This window comes from Platichthys flesus, chromosome 2, assembly GCF_949316205.1.
Source record: "Platichthys flesus chromosome 2, fPlaFle2.1, whole genome shotgun sequence".
Classification (NCBI taxonomy): domain Eukaryota; kingdom Metazoa; phylum Chordata; class Actinopteri; order Pleuronectiformes; family Pleuronectidae; genus Platichthys; species Platichthys flesus.
In genome coordinates, this window is record NC_084946.1 from 24556349 (window position 1) to 24577943 (window position 21595).

The window sequence follows — 21595 nt, forward strand, 5'->3', positions numbered from 1 at the left end:
ATGTATATTCAATCGCTGGCAATAGACCTATTAAACCTAAATCTTACACTTTGAACCTTTAACAGCGAATCAGTTTTCAGCTTTATCTTAGACTCACTTTCATTTCTATTGTTATTTCTAAACTTGCAATAGTATTTTCTTATTTTATCTTATCTATATATTATCTCATCTTATATTGACTTATCTTAGATCCATCAATATGAAGATACAAATTAAGTAAAAACCAAAACACAGCACATACATATAGTATACAATCATCACAATTCACATGAATACAGGAAAACAGACTTTTGTTCCAGATATTTCTTGAAAAACAAGATAAGTACCTCACTCTAGGTACTTGCCCTGAAGTTTTCTTGTCTGGGGACAAAGGTGGAGGATGTTGCATATTGCTAAGCCCTATACGAGGAAAATTGGGTTTTGCAAAGGTGGGTTATACAAATAAACAAATTGATCTGTATTTCATGTTTTGTGTATACTTTTAATCTAGCTAATTTCAGAGGGAAATGTATACTTTCGACTTCCCTGCTTTATTTATACTGCTGTACTTAAATAAAAGTATCAATATGAAATGCTATGGATGTTCTTTGTCTTTTGAAAGTTGTGTTTTGTATCAATGTACCCCTATGATATTGATGTGCTGTTTTGCATGTATTTTGTTGTTGGTTATACTTTTTTATGTATTTGTGTGTTTTATCTTTTTGAATTTCATGTTCTGTGCTGTTTTGAATGCATTTGATATGTTCTAATTTCTGAGTACTTTATGGCCTTATTGTGCTGTTTAGTATTTTAAAGGCCAGTTTAGGAGTGAGTACTTCACACTAGCTCACTCGTATATATCACAAACACAGAAATCACCATTCTCCAGCTTGAAGACTTTTGATCTAATATTGATATTTCTGACAATACCTCTGTACTATTACCAAACTTTTGCTCACAATGGAGTATTTGTACATTGTGTAACATCTATTTGAAGTATCTGAATTCTTACACCACTGACAGTCCTGCGTGGGTGCTCTGTCCTTGAAGCAACTCTTGGGTCGCCCGACAGGCGGCGCTCTCGGTCCATCTTCTCCCCCAGCAGCCGCATCAGCAGCTCCGTTATTTCTAGGGTTTTTTCTTTTTTGTCTTTTCCCCCTCGTGGGATACAGACCGCTATTCTCAGACCTCCAGAGGAGCAGTGTGGAACAATCGTGGCCTTATAAAAGGGACGTGGAAGCAGCGGTGCACATTTAATCCAGAGGAGAGTGAATGAGCTGCATGTAGATTTCCTCCTGGACAAGCAGTTGCAGTAAGTAAAGTTTTCTTTTCTTTTTTTAGATTATAACAGGTTGCGTTTGGGGGATAGATACATAAATAAGCGCACAGGTGGCTTTTCCTCAGATTTATGTCTTTGCATTTTGGCATCTTCCTCCTTGATTCACTCATTCCTGTGAGTTTGCTCCGCAGAGTCGAATCATTCAATCTGCATTTATTTGATTTAAAGAGCTTCTCGTTGCCTGTTGCACAGACACTTGCTGTTTTTTGCTCTCCTAGTTAATTTATTTTTGTACTAATTTAAGTGAAAACCTATTGGAACACGTCATTTTGCTGACATCCTAAAAGTGATTTAGACGATTGGAGATTGTAAAAGTGCATGTGGTGGGTTTCCCTGCACCCCCTTCGGTGCCCCAACCCCCAACCCCTTTCATATAAGAGGCTGCATGCAACTCAATGCCCAGTTGTGGGTTATTTTTTGTTTGAAAAGCCAGATTTCCATATGTGGTGTAGACTTCCATAGACACGATTGAACGGTTTGAGGGTATGGCAAAGTTTGGGATGCTCTACTGCAGAAATAAAAACTCGTTTAATTCCTTACACAGTTTCAGTTTTATTATACAAACCTGTTTTATTATCTTTCTCTCTTTAAAAAAAACAACTGATACATATTCATACATGGTGAGAGATGAGGTATTTAGCCGAATAAGTAAGATGTTCCCCTCAGAGAGAGCTCCTCTCTAAATGCTAGTTATTCTGTGTGCATACACGACTCTGGGTGATGCAGACTTTGGTGTGAGGAGCAAACCAAGTTGCTTATTTAAAAACTGGCAACTGTGATAAGAGTCCTCGCCAGTGAGAGGGGGTGGGTGGGTGGGGGGGGGGGGTTAATGTGTCTGCCAGCCACACAGAGCACTCGTCGGCTTTCCTTGTCTTTAAGTGAAGCAGTGATAAATGGTGTGATAGAATGTTTATGGAAGTCAACTCCACGCTCATGAGCAGAAATGAAAGCCCGAGCCAGGCTTTGAAGCTGCCACCTGCTGGGGCAGTAACGGGCTCCGGGGCTTCGGTAGCAGCTCAGCATGGAGCCGAGGGGATGTAGAGTCACTGAGGGGGAAATCTCTCCAGACGTGACACCGGCTGCGGGCTGTCGACACCTCGGAGCAGCGGGACACTCGGGGACACGATGATTGAAGTGGGACTTCACGTGATTCTGACCACTGTCCTGTGTGGCATACTGCTGGGAGCTGTGGTGGCTCTGCTCTGCTTTTTCACCTGCAGACTGGCCGGTGCGCTGCCTCTGGGTGGACCTGGCACCGTGTGAGGTCACTCTGGTCTGCTGCATCTGAGGAATGGTAAACAGGACCTCAACACTGCCAAGGAGGTTAAGTTGTGGCCTTGGTCCACTTGGTTGTTCGGTGGCCTGGCTGTCAGCAGGAGAACACATACACTACTCTAAGGATTGCCACAAAACTTGGTGGAAGGATGGAACGAGGGATTATTGGCACAAATCAAGGCAAAAGGGATCATCAAGGAATTTATTTTCCACATAAGCCTTTTTTTAACATATCGACTGATTTCCTAAGGTGTAATTCATGGATCTTGAATATAAAAACAGGTGATTGATTTCTATGAGTGTGTGTAACTTGGTGTGGTTCCGGCAGAGGTATAAGCTCTACTGAATATCATCTATGTTGTTATTAAATCCACTGACTTGTGTCTGCTTGGTGCAGGACACCTGTTTAACAGGTCCTGGTTCAGATTCGATCCTGGTGCAGACGTGGCACAAACATCTTATAGTCAGTATGGAAGAGGGCAGTTCAGTATCAAGCTGCATGTAGAGTTGTCGACATCAGGTCTATAGACTTGAGTTGGAATTGGAGTGTGTTAACTACATCCAAGGAGTTGAACTTACCCTGCAGTTTGTGTTGGGGAGGATTTGTATATCAGATATTTGTGTATACTCAACATAAAAAGAACCACAGGTAATTCTGAGATAAAAGTAAAACTGTGCTGAGTTTCTCTCACAGGGTCGGATGTGTCCAGTCAATCATCTGGTGTTAATCGGCTTTGTTATGGCCCCGTAAACCTCTCGGTGCTATGGAGCTCAATCCCATTAAAGTGACCTTGACTATAAGCATGGGGAAGAAAGCAGGAGGGTGTGGATAATTATAAATGAAAGCATTACTGGCCAGGACCCACAAGGGCCCCTGTTGTGACTGCTTGCATTCACAGCAAGGCCCAAAGCCTCACTTTACCAAGCGTTGCTTTTGTTTCTGCTGCGAGGCCCAGTGCTGGGCTGGGAACTGGGCTTTTTAACAAGCAAGGCCACGAATGCATAAGAAAAAATTAAGAAATTAGATATTGCTTCGATGACATGAAACAATCTGCTGCTCGTGTCCTTGTGCTGTTTGCCTTCAAAGTTTTTTTCTTGTTTTATTCTGAAAGCCTATGTGAGGCAGCAAGGGGATGAGTAATACCACCACGTCTCTCCACTATTTCCTTTAAGGTCACACTGAGCAAAGAACTAATGCTCCAGTTGTTGCGTTGTCCTGATGGGCGCCTCTTTAAGGACTCTTAGGACTTTTATTTCCTCTTCACGCTTGAGTGTCTGTGTCTAATTTGTGTGTTTCACCTGTCTGGATCATCCCTGCCTCCTTCATCTGTTCATCTTCACGTTGACGTCTCCATGCGCATCTGCTCAGCTCATGTGTCTTTGCATAGCCTGGAGTGCAGAGCCTAAATGTATACCTGTTTATTCAGATTAAATTACTTTCACTTTATCTGACTGCCAATGTCATGTCCACATTTTGTGCGCTTAAAATCACTGAAGTCACTCTGCAAAATGCGCCTGTGGTAGAACTCGACCTGCAGGGCAACAGTGTGAGCTAAATTATTAAACCGGTGCGTAAGAGTCATGGTGTGACAAGATGACACAAACTTAACCACTACTGTGTGTGTCCCTTCTCTCCCACAGTTGTGAGGCTGTGCAGCAGACGGGCTCCCTCAGCTTCTCCAAGTGGCATGTTATGGCCGTCTAGAGAAACACGTCAGCCGCGCGGAGACGAAAACATGAAGGTGACAGCCGTGCTCATCATCTGCTCCTGTCTGATCTCGGGGAGTCTGGGGAAGCCGCAGTTCCCTGGTAAGTTACTGTGTTGTTAGTCAGCAGACGCCGCACAAACAACAACTGAGTAACGTGCGTAACTGGAGAAGAGATGTTCAGAACACACAAGGTTGTTTGAGTTTGCTGGAGGATGTTAGAAAGTCTTAAGGAAGTTTTTCTGTCTAGAGGATTTCCTGTTTTCCTAGAGGACTTTTGTGCCACTACAGAAAATAACAGGAATTGATTGTTTCTATAAAAGGTTCATCCCGGAAAGACCTTTTCTTGTAAATTGTTTATAAAAGCTTATCCACTGTTACGAGCACAGATTCTGAACATGTCAAATGCTAATGTACAATCCTTTTTGTCAATCCGACTCTACCATGATTATAGTTATAACAGCGACTGACACTTATCTTAATTATCAATTAATCAGCTGACTAGTTCCCCAAGTAATTGAATGAATAAATTGTTTTTTTAAATATCACAAAACCGTGAAACGTATTCATATTTCCCCCAGAACCTAAGATGACATCTATAGATGATTAAATTAATAATTGATATAATTTCTTGTCTTCCTTCAAATCAACTTAAACTGTAATATGTATATCTAATACATTGATTTTCAAAATTCAATTAATTAAATAACCAAATAGATTTTAATCTCAGTTGTTGTACATGTTGTGGTAAAGTGTTGTAATTTCTTTTGACAGTTTGTGACCATTGTCGTAAATATATTTCCCCTTTTTTTAAGTATAACACATTTCTATATTCTGACGAATCTGATCCACATTTACTGGAATATTTATGTATGTGTTGAATCCTGTAACCATCCACAGCCAACCAGTATTAATATTGTTTATTGCGATGCACAGATCAAGAAAAGGAGCCCAAGTTTTGGAATGCGTGGGCCCAGCGAACCCTGAAAAACGCCCTGAGTCTGCAAAAACTCAATACAAACAAAGCAGACAACCTCATCCTCTTCCTCGGAGATGGTAAGTCAGGAGGACATCATTCTTTTCATGTACTGATTTTGGAAGAGACTGAATAAGTGATCCCCCCCCTACCCCCCCAACCCAAACCATCTGTAAAACCACTTAAAGGAGGAAATGTTTTCAGTAATCTCATCAGTAAACACCCTAGATGTCTGATTCTCTTCAGGCTTGACCACATTCGCCCCCCTCATTTTTGCTTATAGATGTGATTAATTATAAACAACCCAGTCAAGGTAATAGTTTTATGTAAATTGAAAATTACCCAGTGGAAAATAAACAAGATTTGTTTTCTAATGGTTAACAGTAAACTAGACTGCGCGGCCACCACATCACTGGGCTTCTGTTTGTGCCGGGACGCTCATTGGTTGCATAATAACTTTTATCCTCCATCGGGCCTCTGCTCCCTCTGTTTGGACATGCACAGAGAGACATTCTTGTGCACTGCAGCATACGTGCTCATGTTAGTATAGTTACAGAATAACACGCAGCATCTTATGGTGTTGAGAGAAAAGTTGGCAGTACGCAACGGGAGATGATTGTCCAACTAGAAACTGATTCTCAAACATTTCCCAAGAAAATCCCTGGCTCGGGTGAAAGTAATGAGTCTCAGCTGCACGTTGACCCATTGTGGCTATGAGCCTTAGATTTAATTGTGCAGGACAGACTTACACATTAATGTGAGTTTTATCACAGTTTGTTTTTCTTCAAACAAGTAATACAAGACCGTGGAGAACTTTGGAATTCACCCAGCTCTGCCAGGTCCGATTTCCAAAGATATCTCCACTTCTTGTGACCTAAAATGGTACAAGACACATCATGAGTGTAGGGGGGACTTTCAGATTGATCCTAGACAATGCAACAACACAAAAAATTATGGAAAGTTAAATCGAGCAGGCTGCAGATGAACTATACCAGCTCTTTTCTTCCTGTCCCATCCAAAGTATCGGTTTTAAAAGGGGTTTCTTTATAAGTAAATGTTTTGTCTCACAGCAAAACATTTACTTTTGCACTAAAGTGCCAAAAAAAAAACAGTCAGTTACATTTTTGCAAAATGAGCACAGCAGTGATTTTTTTCATCCAATGTTTGTCTTTATCTCCCAACCTGAGGAAAAAAGATAAAACCACCTAACAGTATTCTTTTGGTGTTTAGGGATGGGCGTTCCAACGGTGACGGCTGCTCGAATCCTGAAGGGTCAGCTGAGCGGATTTAGCGGAGAGGAGACGCAGCTGGAGATGGACAAGTTCCCTTTTGTGTCTCTGGCTAAGGTCTGATTTCATTCATTATATATAACACACTATAGGACAATGTATTGATCTTGCTTTGGCCATTGATGATTCCCTGACAAAGGTCTCTGACCGTTAACAAGGTCATTTAGTGGGTTATGTCATTCGGGCTGTCACACAGATTTCATATTAGTCAGACAGATATTGTAGAGTAGTTTCATTGTTTACACCTTTATAGCCATGTATTCGTTTAAGAACAAGTTTGGCAATATTCATTATTTCCTCACTGTCAAAAACTCTCATGAAAAAACCAGGGGCCTGTACTTAGAAGATGTATTTTCCTAATCTGGCTTCACTAAACCTAACTTTGACTAATCCCTGAAATGTTTCCTATCCGGCTACAAGAAAGTTAGAGGAGCAATGTACAGTTCAATCCATGCTTCTGTGTTGAAGCCATGCCGTGGCCTAAACAGAGATGACAAAGAATTTGTAAATAAGCAGACCAGAAACCGGAACACACTCACCACCAGCATAGAAACTCTACCGCCAATAGCGTTTCGGCGGTGTAATTGCAGTGCAACCCTACACACACCTACGCACAACTATGAATGCTCTGCCCTGTCCATATAGGCTACGTGCTACGGCGTAGCTTTGACTCAGAAGCATGAGTCAGCCTTAAGTTCCCACTGTGATTAACCCCAGTAGGAGGTCAACACACTTTGTGCCAATAAACCCAGGGTTAAACCTGAAGTTACCTGGTTAACCACAAAATGACTTTATCTTACCAATGAGTAATATCTGTGTGACCAAAGCCTGATATAGCTTCTCGATGCTAAGGAGCTTAATTGTTGTCCAAACCTAATTGAAAACACATAACTGAGCTGCACATTACACTTGTAATGACATGTTCCTTCATTGCACGAGCATTCAGTGGCAGCTGTGGTGTATCGGTGGCATCCCAGACAAGAGCTGAAACTGAAATTTGAATTAGCTTGAATTCAATCTGGTCTCAATAGAGTACACTTACGAGTGCACTACATAGCCTTGACTGTAAATATTGTGAGAGAAAGAGTCAGCCTACTTATAGAAACCTTTTGATAAATCAACTCTATTTGGATTTGGAGGAAACAGAGTTTCAACAAAAAATGTTAACATTACATCACTGTATAAACATGAAAACTATATTGTACAACTTGTGAAAAATGTTTTAGTGGAAAGGCCTGGCATTTTATTGGGTTGTTTCCCGTACTTCTCAGAAAATTGCTGCCTTAAAATGGTGGACGGATTCATGTATCTCAGTGATCCGGAGAGCAGGATTGTCAGGAGCCTTATCCCCTGGTAGGGTCTACCAAGGCAAATGTTGTCCCAGGGGAGAGGCCAGACCGAGAGTGGTTCACAATAACAGGGACTTTGAGACTGCATCATCGTGCCCGGATTAGTAAAACTTGGGAACCCGAGAGGGCCGTGGTAACCTTTGTGTAGGGGGAGTTCAAGGAGGCCATGGAGAAAGACTTTCAGCTGGCCTCAAGAAAGCTCAGGCAATCTCAGGAATGGGAAACAGAACTTAGCCCAAACTGTTTTCAGCTGGGGAGGATTGCTCTCCAGTAATGTTCTTTGTGGTTGCCACCGTTCGGCCACCAGAGGAAAGCCAGGGTGCACTGACGAACATCAGATTCCTTTGAAACAACGTGGATGAAACAGTAGAGGAACACAGTGGACCGACCCTTGCAGGGTTGCTTGAGTTTGTCCAATCCAGTCTACAGATGTTTTATAAATTTGTGAGGAGAACGATGACCGGTCTCTTCTGTGATCATGAGATAAATATTGAGGGAATAGGAGGTTCCGCTGTTATGAGCCATCCTGCCCTTGTGTAAACTTGTTTCTATTCCTGGGAAGACAAACAAGTTCCCTAAGGGCAAAGGTCTCTAACAATGTATTCCCTTGCCACCTGTATTTTCATTGACAGGATTTCAAGGCGTGCGGTCAGGGAGGGTGGGGTTGTATAATTTGGATCAATTTCCTGTGGTTCTTTTATCTTAAGCTGGAGATTCTGTATTTTGGTCTTGTTTATGACAGAACGTAGAATAGAGCAGGAGATTGAAGGGCAGATTTGGGTAGTGGCAGATATGAGGATGGCTCTGTACCAGACTGTTGTGGTAAAGAAGGAGCTGAGATGGCAGACAACATTATCCATTTACCAGTTAATGTTAAACCAAAGGAGATATGATGTATAGATATTCAGTTTACAATGATTGAACATTGAAGAGCAGCAATTTAACAATCAGTAATAGATCAGTTTATTGACTAGTCATCGTGTTTTAGTCAGTGGCTGTTATTGATGGAATAGCAGGTTTACACAAATTACATCAGAGTGACTGTAAACTATCTGATCTGATCCAATGCCCCTGTGTCCCTGCAGACATACAACACGAATGCACAGGTGCCAGACAGCGCTGGCACAGCCACAGCCTACCTCTGCGGGGTGAAGGCCAACGAGGGCACAGTGGGCGTGAGTGCAGCTGCCGTCCGATCCAACTGTAAGACGGCAAAGGGGAACGAGGTCACCTCCATCCTCAAATGGGCCAAAGATGCAGGTAATGTGATTTAAAACCGGCCTTTTTCACTTTCCTTGAAGAATTCTACCTCAAGTCAATGCTGCTTATTCACTTTCTTATTCACCTCCCTATTTGGTCATCCTTCAAACCCAATTTATGTTAGAGCTGTATGGGACATTTATTCTACTAAAAAGTGGATTTTCAAGTAGTCTACCCATCATTTCTATGAAGTTCCACAAGGTTTTCACATGTGGGTTTGAGGGTCTCTAGTTTCAATAATAAGTTAAATGCTGTATCCATAGTGCCAGACAAAAACATAGAGCAACATCTCATACAAGTTGTTTCAGTCAAAAGCCACAAACATGCCCCATTTCATTAGAGTTTATTAGACATTTTAATTTGTCTGAGTACAAGCATTTATCTTTCAAGGATGCATCGGTGCTATTTCATCCGTTGAACGCTTTGAAGACCAAATGAGAAAGGCTCCACAGAAGAGGAAACAAGATGTGAAAGGAATTTGAACCTTGGATTTTTAGAGAGCGGCGGTGGTGATAACTTGGGGGTGGGTGAGGGTCATGGTGTGTGTGTGTGTGTGTGTGTGTGTTAAAGAGTGAGAGGGAAAGAGTGTGTGTGTGTGTGTGGGCTCAGAGGTCACAGATAATAAGAAATCCAATCATTCCTCAGGGGACATGGCAGGCAGCAGCTGACCTCCTGCACAAAGCAAAGAGAAATGTGGTTTTCATCAGGTCATTTTACGAGACTGTCCCGTTCTTGCTTTACCAGTCGTTTGTTTTTTAACCTTTTGCACCCAGAAGAGTAACCAGAGTCTGGCATGGATCATTTTTATGCTGGCTACATACCTCCAACCAGTGATCATTGGTTGACATTAGGGCCGGGTGATATCTCTTCAAATCAATATCACTATTATTTCATAATATACCTCAATTATGGTGAATTAATTGTTTTTTTTAAATGCCAAATATTCAATAATTTCCAGTTAATTGCAGAGCCCTAGTCGACGTAACATGTCTTTATGGCCAGGGTTGATTGATATCAGAAATACTTGGGGGACCTATTGAACACAAACTTGTTATGTGATGTGCGTCTTTAATATTAGTTGATTTGAGCTCTCTAAGATGTTTTTCATGTTTTACGACGGCCTCTACATGATTAAAGGATAAGTGCTGCCTCTGTCTTGATGGTAATTGACTCCTCTATCTGCCTAAGAATTGATTCCTAGAATTGGAATTTTGTGTGTTGAATTGTCCATATAATGATTTTGAATTTTCCGACCTTTGCTTTTGTCAGAAAATGACCGCCGCATGTGATTGTGTGAAATGCAGGCAAGTCAGTGGGAATTGTGACCACGACGCGGGTCAACCACGCAACTCCCAGTGCCGCTTACGCCCACAGTGTGGACAGAGACTGGTACTCGGACAACGAGATGCCAGAGGAAGCGCTGCAGTCCGGCTGCAGGGATATCGCCAGGCAGCTCTTCGAAAACATTCCCAACATTGATGTGAGTGACAAGCATTGATTCTGACCAGAGCTGAAACAACTCGCTGATGAATAAATTAAACAAAAAACAACTTTTTGATGATTTACTAGTAACTTTTGTCAAAAATTCCAAACATTTTTGTTTTATGTGTGTTTTTTACCATGCTACTTTATGGTTTTAGGCTTTATGGCTATTTGGGTCTATCACTCAGATTAAAATAAGTATGTGATGGATTGCAATGGATTGAAATGTTCACAGGCATTCATCCCAACATCCAAAGAATTAAACCCAGTGACTCTTCTGATTTTTCCTCTAGCACCACCAGTACTAGCAACTAACATTCATGCGAGTAGTTTTATTGCGAATTATCTGAAAGAAAAAACTGTTGAATGGATCGAGATTAAATCATTGTCCCCTCAGAATAAACTGTTATAACTTCCTTCAGAGCCTCCATCAGGTCATAATGTTAATTGTCTAACTTTGTTATTGATTGATTTCTTTCAAATGGATGACATGCCCTATGGTCTCAGCTGGACATTGAGTTCATCAGATGTTTACATACTAGCATTCTTACGTAAATTGGTGAATGTGCATTTAGCTGGAAGTACTTCTGATTCTAAATAGCCCGAAAAATCCTTATCATGGTGTTAAGTGTCCTGCTAAAGCTTTTTAAGTGTTGGTCTTACAAAACAAGAAAGTTGATATTACACCACTGTGAGGCTTTTTTTGATATTTTGGGCATTTTATGGACAAAGCAATTAATATAATAATCAAGAAAGTATTTTGCAAGTGAACTGAGTAGCTCTCCGAATTGTAGGTGGTATTAGGATTATACGGGTTCCATTCAACTTAAAGGAACCCAAGTGGGCTAAAACAAACATGAACATTTAATTGTCAGGTGCTTTTGTACTGAAACAAACCAAACAGTGTACCTGATGCTTTTACCATAGCAGTTTTAAATTTCTCTCCTTTGTGTGAAGCTGTCATTCCCTGTGCATGCACTCATTTGATCCAAAAATGGCTGCGATTGACATTTTAATTGTGTCCTCTCTTCTGATCCTTTCAGGTTATTATGGGTGGAGGCAGGAAGTACATGTTCCCCAAAAACCAGTCAGATGTGGAGTACCCCAGCGTGGCGAAGCACAGCGGCACGCGCAAAGACGGCAGAAACCTGGTCGAGGAGTGGATCGACAGAACGAAGGCTAAAGTAAAATTCTCCTCCTCTTCCCTCTGTTAGCTCCTCTCTTCTTTCTGCTCCCTCTTCTATCTTCCCAATCACATTTGCATATTTTGGAGTTCAAAGTGACTATGGCGTGACCGCTCACACTGTGCTGTACGTTTGTCTTTTTTTTTTATATGCAGAAAGGCCATTATGTATGGAACAAGAAGCAGCTCTTATCACTGAACCCTAACAACGTGGATTACTTATTGGGTGAGTTTTCAGCCTTAGCGTCATTATGCAACTCTCATTGAAGTGTAAATGAAGAGCCATGCTGTACTTGCATGAATTTGCTGGGGGCTTATTCTCTGCTCGTAATATTCTACTTTTCCTTGAACTGTTATTCCAGGTCTCTTTGAACCTGGGGATCTGCCCTTTGACTTGGAGAGGAACCAAGAGACTGATCCTTCACTGACAGAGATGGTGGAGGTGGCCATCAAGATCCTGAAGAGGAACCCCAGTGGATTTTACCTGCTTGTAGAAGGTGCATTTTTTTACCTGTGTTGTACTGAAAGTAGTTTTTGATGTACTGTTTCAAAGTTTGTCCTTACTGGGTAAAATGCTTCATGCCTTTCTCTCTTGACTTAAACCAACCCTACAAATGTGTAGAGCTGCCTGTTCAGATCAAAAGGCATCCGTGGTGCTGGACTCGGTTGTACAAACAAAAATCATTGGAGGTAGTTGTGTGAAAAATGACACAAAGAGAGCTTGAGGACAATTGTTTACCTCCACACCTTGGATGTTGCAGCATAAAGCTTAAAGCTCATTAGATTGCCCGAAAATAGAATATGTTTCTAAATTCAGGGGCCACATTCTTAGGTTGGCCGAAGAGTGACAGCGCCTTCCTTCCAACGTGGCTAAGAAATATTTACAAAAAATGTTGGCCAAAAAAAAGATCTGGTTGATCCTCCTCAGGTCAACCTATCACAGGTTTTATTGCTTGATGGTGATGAAGCTAAGTGCAGCAGCTCAAAGTGGCAAACAAGCTGGTGGCACCAAGAGGAAATCCTTGACACATAGTGTCCTTTCAGTTGGCCTTGCAACCGCAGTCTATGAGCCACCTTCAGTGACAACATTAACCAAGTCACCCAAATGAGCTGGCGTCTAATTTGGGACACAGCTGTTGTCAGATCTACACTTCTCTGAATCCAATTGCAGAGGTTACACTCTCTGAATTGATACCGTTAGAAAGGTGCTCAAGCTGGCTCTTGGCTTATATTTGGAGCTTCTCTATTTGACAGAATATATCTGCACATTGGCTCGTCTCGCCTATTCCTTGTTGTATGTTTCCAAAATATCTCTGCAAAAAAAACTCACAGTGCATTTTTGCAGAGATAAATGTGTAACTTCCTTTAGTTGCTACGTGTTTGGCTTCCTATCTCAACCTTGAGTCCCACGGGTATTGCCAACGCAAAAGGAAACTCAGGTCAAGGGAAAACGCTGCAAATAAGGGAAAGGTAATAAAACTAAGTAAGACAAACAGTTCCCCGCCTGTGAACCCACATCCTTCCTGGACATATGAAGGTCCTCCCACTCAGCTGACGTCCTCGGAGCTGCTGCAGTTTCACTAAGAATCAAACAGTTTTTTTCTCCTCTCATTGATTTGTGTGTGACCCCTGCCACAATATCAATACTGATCACCACAGAATGATCGATACTTTCCTTAAATTGGTCAAATCTTCCCTCAAACAGAGACACACACACACATAAGACACACTTATGTACTCAGACTGCGTAAAAACAACATGACATAATCTTTGTGAACAGAAATGATGAACGTGTTTATTTGCATAATCACAAAATGCATGTGGGGCCAAGAGAAAGCGGCAGGACGGGAGAGGAAAACGATGTTGTAGGTACAGAATAGAAAACAGAATCTATCAACTATGCAAACAAGTAAATGTGACAGTTTGTGGTATAAATATACGTTTTATTTTTACTGCATATATAGTAGTAAGAGGATTTTTGCTGTTGATAAGCCTCTGTACTTGGCAAACACCTGCAAGTTTGTCAGTAAGAGTTCGGCTACAGGCTGTCAGTTTGTCTCTAAGATGGTGTTGATTGAAACCCTAACACCTTTTTGATTGTAGGACTTTTGTTTCTGTGGCTTTGTAAAACCGTCAGTCTAATATTGATGCCTACTTACCCAGTGATTAGCAAGTTTCGTGGGGATGAGAACATAACAGGGTCTCTTTTAGCGTCCATTACTATCATTCTTCTCACTACCACTTTGGCTGTTTCACACTTCTAGAACCATTGGACGGCTTGTTGCACTGAGCCTCTCTTGGTCAAACAGCTCAGGACAGCTGAAGTTAATTTAAAAGCATACAATGACTTCAGGTGTTTCCTCCTCTTCCAGGCGGCCGTATTGACCATGGACACCACGAGGGAAAGGCCAAGCACGCTCTGCATGAAGCTGTGGAAATGGACCGGGCCATCGGCCAGGCAGGCCTCTTGACAAGCAGCCACAATACAATGACCGTAGTTACTGCGGACCATTCGCATATGTTCAACTTCGGAGGCTACACATCCAGAGGAAACACAATATTTGGTATGTAATCACGATTCAGTGCTCATAGTGATGCAAAATGATGGCCTAGTGAAAATGCTTAATGCCCCTTCTGCGTCCGCAGGTCTGGCCCCCATGATGAGTGATGTCGACCAGAAGCCCTTTACCTCCATTTTATACGGGAACGGACCAGGTTATAAAATTGTCAGTGGTGTGAGGGAGAACGTGTCCACTATTGATTATGGTAAGTGAAATCATGTAGGCACCAGACTGGTGTATAACTTTTAGGGAAGATTAATATATTTAAAAGACACTTCTGCACGGGTTCATGCAGGGTTGTGATTGGACACACGTGCACACATGCAACAGGCTGCACCTGCTGCTGTGGATGTGTGTGGGGTTGGTTTGGTCTTTGCTGGCTTCAAAGTGTACGTTTATTTGCATATAGAGTGGGGGGGAGATCCGATCACAAGTGGTCACTGGAGACACACAGGGATGATTTCAAATGCCTGGTATGAACCGATTGTGAGGTGAACTGAGGTGTGAGCTGTGACTTTTGATCAGGTTCCTCAGGACAGATGTTTATATCCACAGTAACTCAGAAAAGTAGAGTAAAATTCCACAAATGATTCATTACAGGAGTTGTCGTGGTCATAAGTGATCTCAATACATTTCTTGCTTCATAAAACATTTGAAAAAGCCAACTTTATTTGAGTATTTTGAAACCATCATTTGTTTATGTCCATGTTTCTTTAGTCATCTTTTGCTGTGTGGCATGTGTCTCTATATCCTTTCACATGTGCATAATAACATGGGGATCCTCTTGGAGTTACTAGAAGTCCAAACCTCTACAGGTGCTTTTATCCATCCCTCATTTATCCATCAAGAATATTATTAACATGTGTCTCCGTGTTGTGTCCTTACAGAGGAAAACAACTACCAGGCCCAGGCAGCTGTACCTCTAAGCATGGAGACTCATGGCGGAGAGGATGTTGCGGTGTTTGCCAAAGGTCCCCTCGCTCACCTGCTCCATGGGATCCACGAGCAGAACTACATCCCCCACGTGATGGCTTACGCCGCCTGCATCGGCCAGAACAGGGAACACTGTATGTCGTCCAGCGGGAAGGCGCCCCCTCTACACCCCGCCCTCTCCAGCATCGCAGCCCTTCTCACAGCTGCCCGACTTCTCTGCTGACTTACCTCCGACAGCGACACATTTTGAAGGACTAATTTGACACTGAATCCAGAAGCAACTGAATGTATAGTTAGCGAAACAGTAAAAAATAAATAAAAATAAGGATGTGTCCCAACCCTGTGCATAGAGAAAGCACTGAAAACCTCACATACCGCTGTGTCCAGTATTGGAAGTTGTAAACTCTCTTGACCAATAAAAGTTTGTTTTTCTGATATTCGTGTCAGTGTTGTTGCCAAGTTAATGCTTGACATTTTTAATTTTTTTAATTTCCTAAATACACTTTCTCCTTAAAATGAAAAGATGTAAATGTTACTGCAGTTAAATTTGTCGACATTTAATCGTTTTTAAAAAGCAAAAACTCTCAAAACTGCGAATAAAAAAAAGGATAATTACTCTGCAGACAACACAAGGTCAAAATCCTACTGTGTGTTCTTTCTTTTCCTGTAAATGTCACAAATTCACCATTCAACACACGTCTGCAGCGAAATAACCTGATGTAACAGTGAATATCTTTTTTTTTTGTATGTACCACATGTTGTATGTTGTACTCTTCCATCCAGTCGGTTGTGGCCTGTGTGGAATGTGAATGGACTGAAGCCACTCATTCTGTGGCATCACGTGCTCTCTGGGAAAACAGAGGACTCCTGTTGGCTGAAGCATGAAAAGGGGGAGGTTAGTGCTCAATGTGTATGAAATGAACTTCTCCTGCAGTCTCCACTATACCCTCAGTATCACCACACACAATGGCTGCTTGGAATCCACCGAAAGCCTCAGGGGCCACTTTGTGAACTTGCTTTCCCGATTTCTCTTATGCTTCCTGGCAGTTATACAAATCCTTACCCTGTAATCCAGTGTTATCTTTTGTATTCTATATTTAGAGATATGCAATTATGGGTATCAGGTTGTACGTTATGAATATTCAAGTGGGCTTTCAACTCCCAACTTCATCTTCCTTCTCAGATGTATTTCTACATGACTCACAGTCATGAAAATCTCAGAATAATGAAAACGGTTTGTTTTTTCTAAAATGACGAAAGATCTGATGAAACTAAAGAAGGACTTTGTTTGTTGTTGTTTTTAAATTCATCAATGATGAGATAAATTAATAAAAGGCAACAAACATTAACCTCTGAGGAAGAAATAATCAACCAATCAGAGCTTAATAGGTGGTGATATTTTTTCCCTGTACAAATTGCATATGGAACTGTTAGGTTGAACTAAGGCCAGTTTTCCAACTTACTGCTACTTAAGAGGGGAAATATTCTTCTTTAAAGTTGTATTTAGCCAATCAGACATTTTGTTGGACTCGAAATATTACATTGAATAACATAATCTTTTAATATACATAGAGCAGTATTATCTCTGTCCATGCAAAACTTCAAGATACATAATTTGCTAGACATATGTATCAGTTGCTCATCTGTGACAGAGCGTTCACTGAAAAATGCTTTTGCCAAAAATTCTGATCTTGATTGACCCACTAAAAGTTCTGACTGTCATCAAATCATCTCTCAAGTCTCTCATCAAACCTCAATCTATCTGACCAGCAGCTCAGTCATTTCCATCTCTCTCTCTCTCTCTCTCTCTCTCTCGCTCTCTCTCTCTCTCTCTCTCTCCCCCCCCCTTTAACTCTGAGTGGTTCTATATCAATCAATCTATCCGTCTCTTTATTAAGGAGCCTCTCTCAAATCTGTGTCATGATCTACAGCCCTTTGAGTTGTGGTGGGCCCGGCTGAAAAATTGAAAAAGAAAAGGAGTGTTTTGAGATTACAAAGCCTGAGACAGATCAAACTAAGAAAGCAACGTAGGGCTGACAGCTGTGATTCTGCTGTATAAAAGGAGCACTGAGGCTGCAAGAAGATGCTAATTCTCCCCTTTTCAAAGCAGAGAACCTTCCCTGGGCAGAAATGGAGTCATTGACCCCGTTCACTTGGGTGATCAGCGATACCATGACTGTACGGCAGTTTTAATGATATGAAGATATTTAATGTGCAAGCTGGACCAAGGTTTCCAAAGGTTCATGGTGTCCCTACATACATTTCTAGGGCTGCAGAGAGCAAAACATCAGTTATATATTGTACTCTGATACACTGATGTGTAGGCGACCTCATACAGTTCTCTTCTTCGGGTTCACGACAGAAAACAAACAGAGGTTTGTGTGTTTGCTGAGCGGAGCTGGAGCTGCAGGTGAGACGCTGAGATGACTTTTCAGGGTTTAATCAGCACCAGGCAGGGAACTTTAACCACTGATCAACAACACAAGTCACTTTATTTATTTAGGTTTCGTTTAGTATTTAAAATGAAAAAAACTCATATCGCAATGTAATTTTGATTAAATGTTTTATATTCAAATGGATTTTTCCTAGGTTTACCTCCAGCTATTACACTTTCTATTTCTTTGGATTCAATGTTGAGTTATCTTGTCATTCTCCTTGCATATTTCTGAACCTGTTCATAATCTCTATAATCTCTTATTGTTTCCAACTGGGAAGATTTAAACATGTCCTAATCGCCGTGCTCCACACCCCCCAGCTCCCATCATCCCTCTGGGGGCAGCTAGCATGAGGGTTAATCCCTCTGCAGACAGTGAGGGCAGAGAGAATCAAGACATGGCCCTGACTTTAGCACATATTTCCATTTGGCTTCTCAAATTCTTCTCAGTGCAGCCTTAAAATCATGAATATAATAACTGAAAGTGCCCCGAGGAAATGTGCCGGGGCTTAAGTCTATAGGAGCTGAATGAATCTGAGAATGAGACCAGCCATAGGCCGTTTTCAGACACGACCTGCTGGTAAAATCTGGAGAATAGGTTTGCAATTCACACATGCACAGCACAGCGGGGGGCCGTTCTCAGACGCCTTCACAACAGCATCAAATCCTCCACGTTTTTCAGGCGAGAGGCAGAGCAGCTGGGCGCAGCAGACAGAGACAGGAAGTGATACATTAACTCTGTTGGGTTGATGAAGTGATCACATCCACACCAATCAGTTTGTCAGCTCTCACCACAAAACTCTCCTGACTTATTTGTCAGTGTCTTCAACGTGTGGGTCAGGGATTTTTCACCTGTAGTTAGTTGTTTCCTTTTGTTCCCCACCCCCACTCCTTGTGAATGCATCGAATTCTCCTGGATTTCTACGGACGTTATACCGAAGAGGTCAGCCGGAGAAAGTCAGAAAGTTCGGTGAATGTCTGAAAGCAGCTATAGTGTCCCCTTATAGCTGCTTTCGAGCCCTCTATAAGGGGACACCTTTCGAGCCCTCTGGCGGCTTGTGTGTGTCCGACAATTATTCTGAAGCCTGAAACATGCTTCTGCGACTGCGTCTGCGTCTTTTCACACCGCTGTGGCACAAGACTAGTTTTCATTCATGCTTCCCCAACCGTTGCGCGTCTTACAAAGCAATTCCACGCCAGAACACTAGGCGGAGTAATGCTTTTTGTCGAAGACGACCTTGGAGACGCCTTCTTTCTTCTTCGTCGATTGTTTATTTACATAGCCACTGCGGCTCCTCGTAGCCTTTTTCTGGCGGACAAATCCGCCAGTCAGTGACAGGTTATACAAGTGGTCATACTTTCGGATATCTTCTGCCAAGTGCTCTTCTATTTGGTCCATATTCGTTCTTCTAAATCTTCCGTGATTTCTGCCGGTATTATGGGGCATGAAACCGGAAATGCAGCTCCAGAAGGGATGTAGAGCAGACCAATCACAGCCTTGCGGGCTGAGTGAGCTTGCGGAGCTTTGCCGTAAATTTTAGAAAAGGGGGTCGACACCCGTCAGCACGTAAGGAGGGATACATAAGCACGTAAGGGACCCGGAAGGGCTCTTGCGCTTACGGGCCCGTGAAAACGCAGAAGCATGTTTCAGGCTTAACACGACGAAGCGACGCGAGCCTCACGCAGCCCGCAAGGCTTGTGATTGGTCTGCTTACTACATCCCGTCCGGAGTCTAGTTTCCGGTTTCAGGTCCCACAATACGCGGAAATCACGGAAGATTTAGAAGAACGAATATGGACCAAATAGAAGAGCACTTGGCAGAAGAGATCCGAAAGTATGACCACTTGTATAACCCGTCACTGACTGGCCGATTTGTCCACCAGATATAGGCTATGAGGAGCCGCAGTGGCGATGTAAATAAACAGTCGACGAAGAAGAAGACGTCTCTTCTTTGTGTGTTTTGTCTTTGAAAAAAAACGTTACTCCGCCTAGTGTTCTGGCGGTGAATTGCGTTGCAACACGTGGAGCACGTTAGAGAAGTATAAACCACAACGAGTCCGTCGATGCAGCTGCGTGGCCTTCCGCGGTTGCAGTCGCAGGACTATAATTAGGCCTTAAGGTGAAACAAAGCCTTGATTCTTCAGCTTGTTGTGTAGCAAATAATCAAGGCACCTGCTGTGTGAGTGATTGTGGGGCAGATTTCAACCCACTAATTGTTGAGAGTGACTTCTGCCTGAGTCTCCTCCTTTGTTCTGTCTGCCTGTCAACCAAACTCATTTCGGCGGCTGCATTCGCCAACTGTTGGCCATTGATAAGGTAATCTGTTATCAGCCTCCCATTTGCTCCAGAGTGGAACAGCTTCAGAGAGACCTGATCGTTGGCATCGCTGATTAAGAACAGCTTTCGACTCAGGAACACGCTGGTGCATATTGAGAACACAGGCACGAGGGAAATGAAAATGAAAAGTGTGTTTTTTTGCACAGTCACCTTGACCCAGAAGAACACCTTTAGATTCCAGGTGTGTTACAATTTTACGATTGCATAAACACTAAAATCCAAAGTATAACACAATTATCAAACCTGACACTCAAGGAGCAAAACATGGCCCAGATCTGCACCACTATAAGCACAATGTCAGCTTCACACTTTTTGCAAAACAAAACACACAGTGATCTGCAAAACACTAAACACACTTGTATACATTAAACACAGAAGGATATCAAGATGTCACTTCCTTGCAATTCCTAAGCACAACCTGTCAAATGACCACCCCTATGGGCCAATTGGTTAAACACAACATGTTTAACCATTTGGCATTTAAACACAGCATTGCTTACTGTAGACACACCAATCAGTTTTAAGCACTATAGCAATGCAGCAGCTGAGTTCACCGCTTTTCCACCAAACTGGAGCTTGTGCTCAAAAAAGAAGAAGAGAGAGGGTAAGAGGGAGAATCCTCGGAGGTGAAGAAGGCTGCGGCTGTGGCATTAGTAATGATGGTGTGTGTGATGTTGCATACTGCACACATAACTTTCATAATGTTAATGTACTGTATTCCAGACCTATGCTGAACTATACAATCTTGTCTTTCACTGTATTTCTGAGTTTTACAGATGGATGAGGAAATCACATGAATTCATATAAATAGATGAGGCAGGGTTCATAGGACAAAATCAAAAAGGAGAGGCAGACATATCATTGGCCACGGGCTATAATCCATGTCCCAGGAAAACGTGGGGGTAACATCACCCTTTGTGCTGCCACTACACAGAATGTGGTCCTCCTCCGCCACACCAACATGGGTCCTTACAACACACCTCACATTCTCAAATGTTTTGACCGATTACACAACATCGTCACAGCAGTAAACCACATGCACCAGATGCAATCCATTGTCATCTGGGACAATGAGTCATTCCACCGCTCTGCTATGGTCCAGAACTGGTTTCAACACCATCCACAGTTAACATTACCATACCTTCCACCATACTCTCCGTCTCTAAACCCAATCAAAGAGTTTTTCTCTGCATGGCGGTGGAGGGTTTACGATCTCCGGCCCCAGGCTCAGGTTCCCCTCATTGAAACTGTACTGGATACAGATTTTTCTGCTTGTCTGATATTTGTCGAGCTTACAGTGTTATGCACACTCCTGTAGTAGCATGACAACTGGGACATGTTTTGTTGTGATTCTCCATGTTGACATGTTGACTGATTTGGGGATATGGAGAGAAATAAATTATATTTTCATGAGTCTGAAGCATTGGTCTTGTGTAGTGTTTGGTGAATTTATTGTATATTTGAACTTTCTCAGAGTACTTCACTTACAGTA

The 21595-nt window shown here is 42.3% G+C and overlaps 1 protein-coding gene across 3 annotated transcripts; it reads left to right on the top strand.

Moving 5' to 3' along the window:
- Positions 1-1152: 1152 nt before the first annotated feature.
- alpl (alkaline phosphatase, biomineralization associated) lies at positions 1153-15769 on the top strand. 3 transcript variants are annotated; one of them, XM_062407542.1, is made up of 12 exons: positions 1153-1291; positions 4235-4402; positions 5236-5355; positions 6506-6621; positions 8999-9173; positions 10478-10653; positions 11699-11839; positions 11995-12064; positions 12201-12335; positions 14211-14402; positions 14485-14604; positions 15287-15769. In XM_062407542.1, the coding sequence occupies exons 2-12, from the start codon at positions 4282-4284 to the stop codon at positions 15553-15555; spliced, it is 1635 nt and encodes a 544-aa protein (XP_062263526.1). In that variant the 5' UTR covers positions 1153-1291; positions 4235-4281; the 3' UTR covers positions 15556-15769. The 3 variants fall into 3 exon arrangements, with proteins under 3 accessions (XP_062263526.1, XP_062263534.1, XP_062263517.1); XM_062407550.1 differs by lacking the exon at positions 1153-1291 and adding an exon at positions 2417-2612; XM_062407533.1 differs by lacking the exon at positions 1153-1291 and adding an exon at positions 2673-2875.
- Positions 15770-21595: the final 5826 nt, after the last annotated feature.